The sequence below is a fragment of the Chenopodium album genome, chromosome 1 (assembly GCF_948465745.1).
Source record: "Chenopodium album chromosome 1, dcCheAlbu1.1, whole genome shotgun sequence".
NCBI lineage: Eukaryota > Viridiplantae > Streptophyta > Magnoliopsida > Caryophyllales > Amaranthaceae > Chenopodium > Chenopodium album.
Genome location: NC_137834.1, coordinates 4,741,203 through 4,754,882, shown reverse-complemented (window position 1 = coordinate 4,754,882; position 13,680 = coordinate 4,741,203). Strand labels below are relative to the sequence as shown.

At 37.0% G+C, this 13,680-nt stretch overlaps 1 protein-coding gene across 1 annotated transcript; it reads right to left on the bottom strand.

Moving 5' to 3' along the window:
* Positions 1-11,715: 11,715 nt before the first annotated feature.
* LOC145636953 (protein JINGUBANG-like) lies at positions 11,716-13,320 on the bottom strand. The gene has a single exon (XM_081688503.1). It carries the CDS (start codon positions 13,289-13,291, stop codon positions 12,056-12,058), a length of 1,236 nt encoding a protein of 411 aa, XP_081544629.1. The 5' UTR covers positions 13,292-13,320; the 3' UTR covers positions 11,716-12,055.
* Positions 13,321-13,680: the final 360 nt, after the last annotated feature.

Sequence of the window (13,680 nt, the reverse complement as noted above, 5' to 3'; positions counted from 1 at the left end):
AATTTTCATTATTCAAATAGATAGTTTAAATTTTAATATTATGGGATCATTATTAAAGTTTCCTTATAGTATTTCAATTTTAACAATAGAGCGATGTTATAATAATTTGCTCAAAACTTTCTAAAATTTGATAAGAAAATAAACAACATAATCTTAAAAGCGCATATGTCGTACAATATATAAGTATACTATTATAAAATCATAATTTGCTCAATTTCATATATTTATGATTTTGGCTGATAATTTTGTTTTCTTATGTTTTTCCTCGCCTTAATAACTTTGTTGAATATGTATAATATTATTTAAAATAACTTTAGAATATTGGATGATTCAATTGCACTTAATGATTTTGTGTCTCTTTCAAACAGCTACGGAATACTTTAAATTGAATAAATGAACTTTCAAAGTCATACAAGTATTAGTATCTCTCAGGTTAATTGGTTTAAAAAAAAAAAATGCATAGTAGTTTGTAATAGAACAATTCAAGTAAACATCTTCTTATATAAAATTCAAAGAACAATTTAATTAAATAAGTTTATTGGTGCATGTGACTTTTATAAATATAGTAAATGTATTTTTGTAATATTTCAACTTAAATTAGTGTACGGATTACCTTTTTTGTTTATAAAATCATATCTCTTACCTTTTCTTTTCTTTTCTTTTATTTAATTAACACACAAATTTATTAGGAGACAAAAAGAGGTGGATAGATATACAAATTATTAATTGGAAAATTAGTTGCACTTGTAACTAAATAAAGCTTATAGAAATGGACCCTTATGCGACAATACTAGAAGAGCTTAAATAACATGAAAAATATGCTAATCAATTTGATTAGCTAAGTTGATACTAATAATACATTGATCAAACTAAATGGGCTAGACATATCACGTTTACATGGATTAAACTCATTCGTGGTGGATCTTCATTAATTAAATGTTGGTTAACTTGATTTTATAACTATTGTCGTAACAAATTTTAGGATGCTTCCTAAACATGTAAACAAGATCTCATGCATATAATCAATATGAATCACATAATAGGAGTAGGTAAATCTTTGATGCGTGTACTGTACAATCTTTTAGCCTTTGATAGGCCTCCTTCGGTCCTTTTGGCCTGGAGATCAAGAACCTCGATTGTGATTCCTCTATGTTAGAGTATATGATAATATTCTCTAGTATATATTCTGTTAAGATATTTGTGTATTTATGTATATCTTATATTCTCGTAATCTAGGTTGTAATCCCTATATATATTGATTAATGAGAATATGATACTCAAGGAGATTTACACAATCCTACATAGTATCAGAGCCTAATAGGAATTTTCTTCAGCCTCTGCTCTCCCTTCTCACCCATGGCCGTTGATGATGGTTCCTCCTCCAACAATGATACTCCTCCTCCGCCCCCCCTCCTCCCTCTTCTTTTCATCCTGCTTATGCGGTGACCAATATCCGCAACCTCATGTCCATCACTTTGGATCAAGAGGACAGCCAGTATGCAACTTGGGCTGAATTGTTCCAAATACAAGCTTGTGCCTTTAATGTCCTCGATCACATTGACAACATTGTCACTCGTCCTTCCAACGTTGATCAACATACCTAGACTCATCTCGATGCTATTGTCAAAAATTGGATATATGGAACAATATCCAAGGATTTGGTTCACACCATTATGAAGCCTGGTGCTACGGCTTTGCAGTTATGGACTCGATTGGAGGAGATCTTCCATGATAATAAGCACACTCGTGCTGTATATCTCGAGGAACAATTCACTAACACAAGGTTGGAGAATTATGCAAATATGGGCGAATATTGCAAGCAATTGAAATTACTTGCAGATCAACTGGCCAATGTCGACCGACCGGTTGACGACAATTCCATGGTGCTGCAGCTCATCAAAGGGCTTCCTAAAGGTGAATATGACAAGCTTGTTGTCATGGTACAACAGGCCGACCCAATGCCCTCGTTCAATAAAGCCCGATCTCAATTCTTGTTGGAGGAAACTCGCAAGGCGAAACAAGAAGAGCATAGTCAGCAAGCACTAGTGGCTCAGTCCTCCGCCGCAAAACAGACCACCACGCCGCCTCAGCAACAGTAGCCCGACCAGCAGCAGCGTGGTGGTGGCCGTGGAGCAGGCCGCGGCAAAGGGAAGCCAAAAGGCCGTGGCAGGGGGCGGTCCAACTCCAGCAACAATGCAGGCCAGCAACAACAAGCTCTACAAAGCCCGCCTATTGGACAACCCCAAACCCAGCAACAATGGGCATGGCAGCAATACCCAGGTCAGCCTCAATGGGCTTCCCCCCCTTGTCCTTACCCCATAGGCCCAGCACCTCAATAGTACGGCCGCCCTCCTTCTCAAGGTCTCCTAGGCCCACGTCCGCCCCAACAGCAGCAGGCTTACTTCTCATCTCAACAACAGCAGCACGACCCACCTATGTCACCAACCGATTTGGGTCACGCTTATAGTTCCATGTCCCTTAATCCACCTGACAATGGATGGTACATGGATACCGGTGCATCGTCTCATCTCACTTATAATTCCGGTAATCTCTCGAAACTATATACTCTTAATACTCCTCAATTTATTTTGGTTGGTGATGGCAAACGTATTCCAATTCAAGGCTATGGCTCTACCACTACTCCCCCCTCCCCTAACACTCCCTTCACCCTTAAACATGTCCTCTTTACTCCTAATATCATTAAAAACTTAATCTCTGTTAGGAAGTTTACTAGTGACAATTCTGTTTCTGTCGAGTTTGACCCTTTCGGTTTTTCTGTGAAGGATCTCAATACGGGGAAACCTCTAGCGAGGTGCAATAGTGTAGGGGACCTCTATCCTTTCACACCTTCCGCCGCTCAAGTTCATCAACAACTCTCTCTTGCAGCCCTCTCTCCTTCAATCTGGCATGGTCGCCTTGGTCATCCCGGGACATCTGTTTTCAATCAGTTAAAAAGTAGGAATTTAATTCAATGTAATAAAGGGGATAAAACCCAGTTTTGTTATTCTTGCCCTCTTGGGAAGCATGTTAAATTACCATTTAATAATTCTCTTAGTGTCACTTTTTCTCCTTTTGACATTATTCATGCGGATTTATGGACTTCCCCTATCCCTAGCAAATTGGGTCACAAATATTATTTGGTGCTTCTTGATGATTATTCCCATTTTTTTATGGATTTATCCAATAAAATATAAGTCACAAGTGTTTGATATATTCCTAAAATTTAGAGCTTATGTCCTTACTCAATTTGAAAAACAAATCAAATCCTTTCAAAGTGCTAACGGGCGCGAATTTGATAACTCTCCCTTCCGTCAATTTTGCACACCCTTCATGGTCTTGTTTTTCGTTTCTCTTGCCCAAACACATCCTCTCAAAATGGTAAGGCCGAACGCATCATTCGGACCACCAACAACATGGTTCACACTCTTCTCTTCCATGCCTCACTTCCTCCTTCTTTTTGGGTATATGCTTTAGGGGTTGTAACACACATACTCAATGTTCTGCCAACTATGCAAAACAAGTGTCCAACTGAGATTCTGTTTCGTCGCACACCCACCTATGAGCACCTCCGTACCTTCGGTTGTCTTTGCTACCCCAACTTATCCTCAACAGCTCCTCACAAACTCGCCCCAAGGTCTATACCTTGCGTTTTTTTGGGGTATCCCGCAAATCATAGGGGGTACATTTGCTATGATTTATCCACAAATAAGACCATCATCTCAGGCCATGTCACATTTGTGGAAAATATTTTTCCCTTTTCCAATCTCACACAATTTCGAAATGAGGATTATGATTTCGAAAATATCTATTACCCACATCCTCACGGACCACTCCAGGCCCACCCCCACTCAGCCCACACCAACCGGCCCAAACACACCCAGCTGGGCAGTCTAATACCTCACCTGCGGCCCACCCACCAAGCCCCACATCACATTCTCCTTCTATCCAATTCGGATCCCTGCCACCTACACCCATACCCGACTCTCCTCAGATGCAAACACGTGCAAAGCACGGTATATTCAAGCCGAAAATCCCTTTCAACCTGAATGTCCAAGCCATATCTCCAATCCCTAAGAGCCCTAAATTAGCCTTACTTGATAAAAATTGGAATACGGCCATGCACGAGGAGTTTGATGCTCTCACTAAGCAACACACTTGGGACCTTGTTCCAAGACCTGATGGGGTTAATGTTATTCGGTGTATGTGGTTGTACAAGCACAAGTACAAAGAGAATGGTGATTTGGAACGATATAAAGCTCGTCTTGTAGTTAATGGAAAATCACATCAGGTGGGCGTGGACTGTGATGAAACTTTTAGCCCGGTGGTCAAACCGGCTACCATTCGGAACGTGTTGAGTATTGCAATGGGGAAAAATTGGCCAATTCATCAATTGGACGTTAAGAACGCTTTTCTTCATGGCAATCTTCAAGAAACTGTGTACATGCATCAACCACCGGGGTTTGTCAACAAACATAATCCCAAATATGTGTGCCGTCTTCGAAAATCATTATATGGGTTGAAACAAGCCCCAAGGGCGTGGTATTAACGGTTTGCGAATTATTTGCTACATATTGGCTTCACGTGTAGCACAAGTGACAACTCCCTTTTAATATTTCATCGAGGTATTGAAAAAACCTATTTATTACTCTATGTGGACGACATAGTACTCACGGCTTCTACAGAGGGGTTGAAGAATTCGATTATTGCAATGCTCAAATCAGAATTTTCCATGACTGACCTTGGGAAACTCAGCTATTTCTTGGGAATTTCGGTCACCCGAACACCGAACAACATGTTCCTTTCACAAACCAAGTACGCTGAGGAAATAATACAGAGAGCTAAAATGAGTAATTGCAAAAGTGTTGCCACGCCTGTTGACACAAGTTTGAAGCTAAGTGCTAGTGATGGTGAGTTGATTTCGGACCCCTCCTTGTACAGGAGCTTAGCTGGGGCATTGCAGTATCTCACGTTCACTCGCCCAGATATATCCTACGCGGTTCAGCAAATTTGCCTTTTTATGCATGCCCCACGAGAGCCTCATTAAAATGCTCTCAAACGCATAATTAGATACATAAAGGGCACTGCTGAACTCGGCCTTCATCTGTATCCATCTGCACCTACGGCCTTAATCTCCTACACAGACGCTGATTGGGGGGGCTGCCCCGATACACGTCGCTCAACTTCGGGTTATTGTGTCTACTTGGGAGATAATTTGGTTTCTTGGTCTGCCAAACGCCAAGCAACATTGTCTAAGTCTAGTGCAGAATCAGAATATAGAGGTGTCGCTAATGTTGTCGCTGAACTTTGTTGGCTCAGAAATCTTCTACTCGAGCTCTACTGCCCAATTCGCCGGGCATCCCTAGTGTACTGTGACAATGTGTCTGCCGTTTACCTATCTAGCAACCAGGTTAATCATCAACGAACGAAGCACATAGAGATGGATATCCATTTCGTTCGTGAGAAAGTTGCAATGGGTCACATACGGGTTCTACACGTTCCCTCGGCTTATCAATATGCCGATATTTTCACTAAGGGTTTACCGCGACAACTATTTTTGGACTTTCGATACAGTCTTAGCGTCCGACCTCCTCCCGCTATGACTGTGGGGGCGTGTTAGAGTATATGATAATATTCTCTAGTATATATTCTGTTAAGATATTTGTGTATTTATGTATATCTTATATTCTCGTAATCTAGGTTGTAATCCCTATATATATTGATTAATGAGAATATGATACTCAAGGAGATTTACACAATCCTACACTCTACGTAGTCCACATATATACCCGTGAAAGATCTCCGCGTATGCTAGTAAGGAAGAACATAAACTTTTTACTCTCTTGCTTTGTAGGGATACGACTATGAGAAGTAGTATTAGGGTTGTATGCACTCTTAATTATTCTGTATTTCATACATAATATTAAGCCTAATATATAATAGAAATTAGGTTATAGGATTGCAAACCCTACTCCCCTAATTAGTAATTTTTCTCCTCTTTGACCGGCCAGCTAGTCCTTCATTGGGCTTGGTGTGATTTGATCATCTCGTGTTTATATGTGTGACCTTATAGGATCTGGTTATAATTAGTAGCAAACCCGACCCATTATATAATAAGCTTACATGTTGTATTTGATTTCTAGCAAAACAAGACGACCCCTAGCTAATATAACCGAATTCATAATATCTTTAATTAATCCTATATTAAATAATTGTTATACTTGATCGTGGACACTTCCTTCAACTGTATCTACCAAAACCTATATTGTTGATGTACAATCACAAATTCTATCTACTTACAAGCTCTCCTCGTACGAAAGCTTTGATTATAGGTCTAAAACTCTATTACAACCTGTAAAGGACAATGATATATACAACCTAACATTAAAGCTACATAGAACATATAACTATATAAGTAAAAAACGTTAAGCTAAACTCAATATTAATAGCACTATTCGACATATACACCAACATAAACTATATATACTATATTTCGATTAAAGTCACATATCATATAAAGTCAACATCAATTGCATATTATTGTATAACCAACTTTGTTACTCAATTGGACAGCCGGTTCTTTAATTTTCAATGGGAACTTACCAATAAGCTTAAATCCAGCTAATTATTGGAAATTGATGAATTTATTAGTTCTACAAGTGGAACTATTATATTAATTAAGTCAATAAATTCTTTAATGTTTAGCTGGTAGAAATAAATTAAAAGCACCAATCTGTAATAACGTTTGCTAGCTAGTACGACACAGTTTCGTCGCAGATGGTACGTACACACATATCCTAGTTACTACATTTGACTTGGATTATTTAATTATATCACTCACTCACTTTTAATCAATTAACTAATTAATAATTACTTTAAGTTTACTTAAGAATAAAGTTATTGCTGCTTGATTTTATCACACTAATTGTGCATGCATTACGGTTATTGTATGCATGTAATGACAAATTATGGAACATGCAAGTTGCTAATCCTAACTCATAAGCTTTGTTCTAATAATGATTAATAAACTAATTAACGATAAGGTTAGTTACTTTTTGTTAATTACGCACTAAGTTAAGGTATTGGATTTATGTGATTTTTAGCAGTATCTATGTTTGATTAAGGGGTCAATTAGGCAGCGTAAGCACGCACGATTAGGGCTGGTTATGATATATACTTACTCTATATATAATTTGATAATATACTCTATTGATCGATTCAAGAAGCTAGGATGCCATGACTACGAGTAATACAACTTATTTTTATTAGATTTATTTTTTATTTAGGTAGATCTTTTGGTTTATAAACTTATGATGCATGAAAAAGGGCCAAAAGTATGTTACATGTAAAGGAGGGTGCAGTGATTTAATCTACTGATTTGAGTATAATTTATGAAAAAGGGCCAAATGCACGTAACATGTTTACTAAACATTTAACTCTATCTCTTAAATTAATAGATTATGTCATAAATTTATTAACTTTTTTAAAAAAATGTCTACCTAGTAACCTAGTTAGTGTAGGTTAGTTGGGAGGTTATGCCCGCGTGGGGTATATTATAAATACTCTCGGATTGTTTTATTTTATTTTTGGGTGTTTAGAGAGCCACAAGGACAGGGGTGAAAATCGATTTTAAAATTTTCTGAAATCGGGAGAGAAGCCTTAACCTCTTGAGCTATATATCTCTCACTCTCATAGATATTGGCGGAATTAGCTTCAAATGTTATGCACCATGCTTATAATGCTACCATATGTCTAACACAAAGTTAAATTTGCTCCAATATAGTACTAAAAATGCAATCACTCTATTTTTTTTGCTTAAATTATGAATTATGATAATATGCTATTATGCTCTTTTGTGGTCAGAAAGTCTTAGTTGACAAACTGTGATGTTATAATGTCATGTACAAAATCTTCTTATTACGTTTTCAAATCTTAGACCAATGTAATTAAGCCTTAACTTATTATGCAAGTTGACAAATAAAAAGCAGTGATTAAATAACAACAACTGAATTATTCATCTATTTTGTCAAAAAAAAAAAAAAAAAAAAAAGAATAATTCATCTATAATTTTCACACCCGCAAGTTGCAATGCCGCAGCTAGCTAGCTTAGTACTATTAATTAGGTCATTGCATTCGCATGATTCTAACAATTACAGATCTAATTATTGTCTAACTATTGTTTAAAACAACTAGCCCATTAAATAAACATAGTATGTTATGTTTCGAAATTATGGGACTGTTCGACAAAATTAATTGTGACACAGCAGCCGTAATTTATTCTTGATTATTGTTGAGATTGTTAGTAGTGGATAATTGATGTTATTCTAAAAGTTGAAAAGTAACAATAATGATATTTATTGAATTCCAAAAAAATTAATCCGGTCACAACTTCATCACCCATACATTAACTTTTGAATATATATTGTTTTGTCAAAGCATTAATCGTGATGACTATGAAAACTACACGGAATACGTTTTTCTTTATGTATCGAAAAATAATGGATATAGTATATATATAAGTCATGCTGTTAAATTTTAATTTCCTACTAATTAACTAATGACTAGCTAAGATGGCTTTATGTTCATATCCAAGTTGGCTAATAAAAATTGAGTAAGAAAATTTAATTAGTACTGCATTACTCAGCAATAGGATTGGATCGAATATACATAAATAAATAACTAATCCACTTTCATACACTAATTACGATTAGTAATAATGATAATCAAGAAGTAGCTAGCCATGTAATGCTAATTCTTCATGCATGTGCTATTTTATGGATTCAATAAAATAGATGGAATATTCATGAATTAATAAATGAAAATAATTTTATTTATTATAATTATAAATAGGAAAATCTGTGGGTGTAATTAAATTGGTCGTCTTCCTCGAGGTACTATTCACATGTACTGTATGTGTAGGTGACATCAAAGACCAAAGAACGTCTATATTTTCCAAGCATCATCATTTGCATTTCAGGACTATTCTAGCAGACCATTCACGTCTTGGGTCGTTGCTATCCTTAGTCATGCATAATGCGATAAATCGTTACAGGCTGTGTATTTATTCTCTATCTGGAATTTGTAGTCACGATAATATTGTCAATATACGACTCATACTTCTTATGTATCATAATAACTGTAACATTTGTTTTTTTTTTTTTTTTTTAGATTAAACTCTAAAATTGCATATTTTTCATTAGCGCGTATCTTGTGTAATTTTGTTACGACCTAGAACTATCGTTTCAATTTGTTTATTGTAAATAAATCTAATTTATATTGATATGAGTAGATTAGTTGTCGATAATTGTATAAGTAAAATTGTTGTATACGGAGTATATTGTAAAATACCTCGGTATATATGACTTATTTTTGTTAGATTGTCAAAGTAAGGTTATCACCTTTTTTAATTAATAAGCTAGGGAGCAGTAGTTTTATGACTATATTTTTAGAATTTGGAAGTCCAAAGTGAAAGGAATTGATCAATAAGAATCGGATCAAACTATTAAGTAAAAAGGGTTTCACAAAAAGTATTGTTATTAATTAAGTCCCGTTAAATACGAGTTTGGGCCGCACCCGTCACGGGAGAGTGCAAGTCCACCACTTTACAAGATCAAGGAGGTTCCACCTCAAAACCATATGGCAATAAGAGGAGTAGCCCCTTAGCCTTATATAGTGGTGGTAACTCTTGAATTCTTTCAATGTGGGATTTCATTACCACTACACTCCCCTTTTAGTGTTTAGTGTTTTAATGTGGGACAAGAGAATGCTCACATGTGGTTGTTCATGGGCTCAACACTCCCCCTCACATGTGAGCTGTCTATAGTGTTTGGCCCAGTATACCTTAGCCATTAAGGCCCCGATCGTGGGTCTGGCTCTGACATGTTAAATACGGGTCTGGGCCGCACCCGTCACGGGAGAGTGCAAGTCCACCACTTTACAAGACCAAGGAAAAATCACATGAGACAAAGTTAAAAAGGGACCTTACATGTGAGGGGGAGTGTTGAAGAATAAACCTCTCAAGTGTCACCACATGTAAGTGTCCCACATTGGTTGAAGAAGAGAAAGTTAAACACTTTATAAGGCTAAGGGGCTACTCCTCCTATTGCCATATGGTTTTGGGATGGAACCTCCTTGGACTTGTGAAGTGGACTCTCTCTCTTGGTTTGCGGGTGAGGCCCAGACCCGTGTTTGACAAGTCCATATTCACAATATTGTAGAGAATGAAATTAGTTTCGAATATAAACAAATTTATCAGTGAGTGTAATTTTTTTTTTCATGGTTAGATCTAAAGAACTTACTTTTACTTTGATGTAATAAAGAACTCATGGTTTCGTCTTAAAGCGCACACAACGAACATTTATTTTTATGCGGTATTTTAAGGAGACTAAAGTCATGCATGTTGTACACGTACAAGAGACTACATATTCTATTAATGCAATTCAATAATGCTTAATCCTTGTTTCAAAGCCATCTCATTGTTCGTTTTATGATCGAGTTTTGTCGAATAGAGAACTTTTACTAATAATATTCTGCTTCATATTAGATATAACTTTGAATTTTTTTTATTAATACCCCTTGTTTCATATTAGATACAACTTTGAATTTTTTTAATGTTTCGTAAATAATACTCAAAGTTACATCTAATATGAAATAGAAGTATGTACTATGTAGCATATTACTCCGTAATTTTCAAGGTGAATGAGAATGATATAGTGATAGCAACGAACTAAAACAATAGCGTGCCCTTGCTATTACTCCGTATTAATTTACTACGTACTTGTATAATAACTGTTATAGTTTCTTGATTTCAGCAAATTTACTCATTCATTTTATTGCCTACATCTTTTATTTATGTGCACCATGTAATATATTCAAAGATTGCTTTGTTTATTATAGGTGATAATATAATGAATTTGCACAAAGAACTCACTTTAAATTCGAGCCGATGATCACTTCGAAACCTTAGCTTAGCAATTATTAGACCAATGCAAGTTGAGTCAAATAGTTTAATTTGGTCGGTTATTACTTTCTACTTTGGACAGTTGGAATTCAACGTAACTCAATAATCAATTCTGCCGAAGTACCGGACTAGCTACTACTCCATCGATTCAAGCTTAACTCCAAGTTTAATTTATGTAAGTTGTGAGCAAACTCGATAAGCTCGATCATGATACATATGATCAAGTTATTTAATAATACGAGTGTCTACCTGAGTTTGAGATTTAAAGTTTTATATATTATTTTCTTCTCATATGTTTTTTAGTAGTTTTTTGACTCAATATTTACAATTCAAATACTTGAAATTATGTGATGGAGGTAAAGGGATCTTCGTCTCCAAGTATCATCATTTGGTAACTATGAATGACCGAATGAGTCTTACCTCACTTGGTAATCCTTAATCTTTAGAATCTAAAGAGATAAGACTTTTTTAAAAGCAAGACATATACTTTTCTTCTGGTTCAAAAAAGAGTTGTACCTTGAATCCTAAAGATTTAGAGTTCGAATGTTATCAAGTGAGCTAATAGCCTTTAATTTAGTTGAACGAAATTTAAATTTTTATTAAAGGATAATACATTAATAATTTGTGTGTCAATTGGTTTACATCCCTACACATATAATCTTCCAAGAGTGTCCCCTCATCAAGAAAATTATATATGGCTTCCATTGTTATTGTTATTCTTTTATTATGCATGAACCACTTCCAACCAAGCACAAAACGACATTAAAAAAAATCAATTCATGAATTAACATAGCTATCATTCCATTAACAATTGAAAGTAGCCAATAAATACAAAAATATACCCATCATCCCTACTAAAAAAAGGGAAAATAAACGTACTCAAAATTCAAACAAATTACTAGTAAATTTACTTGTACTAGCATCAAACTTTCATAGCCATGTCTAAAACACCCGCTCCCCCACCAAAAAAATAAAAAAATAATATTGAACCAATCACATCATTCTCCATATCTAAAAACTATTTACCAATAATTTTTTTCCCTCCTACAGATACAGTACCGTATAAGACAATAATGTATACGAGATTTGATATTACTGTCACGAGTCCTTACTGCCGGAATAATTAATCTTAAGACTCCAAACTTTAATTTCCCCATTAAGCCCACCACTGAACACCGAAATTCCATCTTCACCCTCCATTTTCGCAGCTAATGACTTAACAGGCTTACTATGCCCAGTCAAAACGCTTAAACAACAGAATTTTCCTTCAAACCCACGTCTCCAAATCCTGACCGTCCGATCAGCCGAACCACTGATCAGAAAATCTGAGACGTTGATCAAACACAAGATCGCCCCATTATGACCTCTAAGGGCCCCACTAACCACCATATACTTAGCACTATCTTCTCTCTCCCAAACCAATATCGAACGGTCACAAGCACCCGAGAATAAAATCGAACCGTCAGAATTCAACGCTAATGCATTTACAGCTGATTTATGTTTCTCCAACGTGGCAATCCCTGAATGCTTCTTCTCCGACCCGGATTTTTTAGCCCAAACCCGAATCCGACCATCAGCAGACCCGGTATAAACCGTTCCGTCATTTGCAACAATAACGGCGTTAATCGCATCCTCATGCGCCGTTACAGACTCGTAACACCGTAAACTCTTTGGACCCCACACTTTCAACGTTTTATCCCAAGAAACGGAGTATATTTTTCCGTTGGTAACGGCCAAGCTCGAAACGGCGTCGTTGTGCTCAACCCACAACCGCGTCTTATGTCGCCTGACTTTCACGTGATTCTTCGGAACCGGGTACCGGCGTAACCGGTCAGTTAAAGTGGGTAAAGTAGAAACCATCTTATGCTTCTTACTCGCGGTTAACTTCCAAACCCGGATTTTGCCATCCTGGTGAGCGGAGAATATTTTTCCGTCGGAGAATGTGACGGACTTAACGGCACCGGCGGAGGTTCCGTCGGAGTTGAAGGTTTCGAGGAGGGAGAGGGTGGAGGAGTCGTAGACGTTGATCTGGTGGCCGGAGGAGACGTAGAGGAGAGATGATGCGGAGGAGAGAGAAAGTGATGAGATGGAGGAAGGTAGTGAGAGAGTAGAGGAGAGAGAGTGGGTGAGGGTGACGGAAGCGGAGACGTCGAGGAGAGAGAAGTATTGAAGGGAAGGGACAGATGGCAGGGTTTGAAGGGAGAGGTGACTTTGTAGGCTAGTGTTACTTGCGGGTGAGGTAGAGGAGGAGGAAGAAGTTGTCGCCGGAAAGTTGTTGGAGTCGTCGCCGGCGACGGTGGAGGTACAGAAACAGAAGCGAGTTTTAAGCTTCATTATTGTGGAAATGGAAAATTTGAAAAGAAAAGTAGACGGTTTGAAGAGAGGAGAAAGAAGGGGGTTTAAATAGAAAGTGGAGGGGAGAGAGTGCCAGCGTGGAGGAGAGAGAAGATGTATGCAAGTTGGTACGTTGACAATTTTTGGAAGAGATGGGATGTCAGGTTGCATGCACTATGTATGTCTATGACTGCGTTGTGATCTGCGTTGATTTGTGTGAATACTGATATATTTACTGTATCAAATTTACTCATGCATTAGCTTGTTTTTGTTTTTATTTTTACACTCGGGTGAAAACCCTAATTAAATATGGTAAAAATGTAAAATAGGTCTGACTTGACCTGAAATTGATGGTCCCAAATCAAGTAGAAGCAATTTAATTGATCAGA

Coding starts and splice junctions, on each gene's coding strand:
- LOC145636953 (XM_081688503.1), bottom strand. CDS start 13,291: ATGAAGCTTAAAACTCGCTTCTGTTTCTGTACCTCCACCGTCGCCGGC.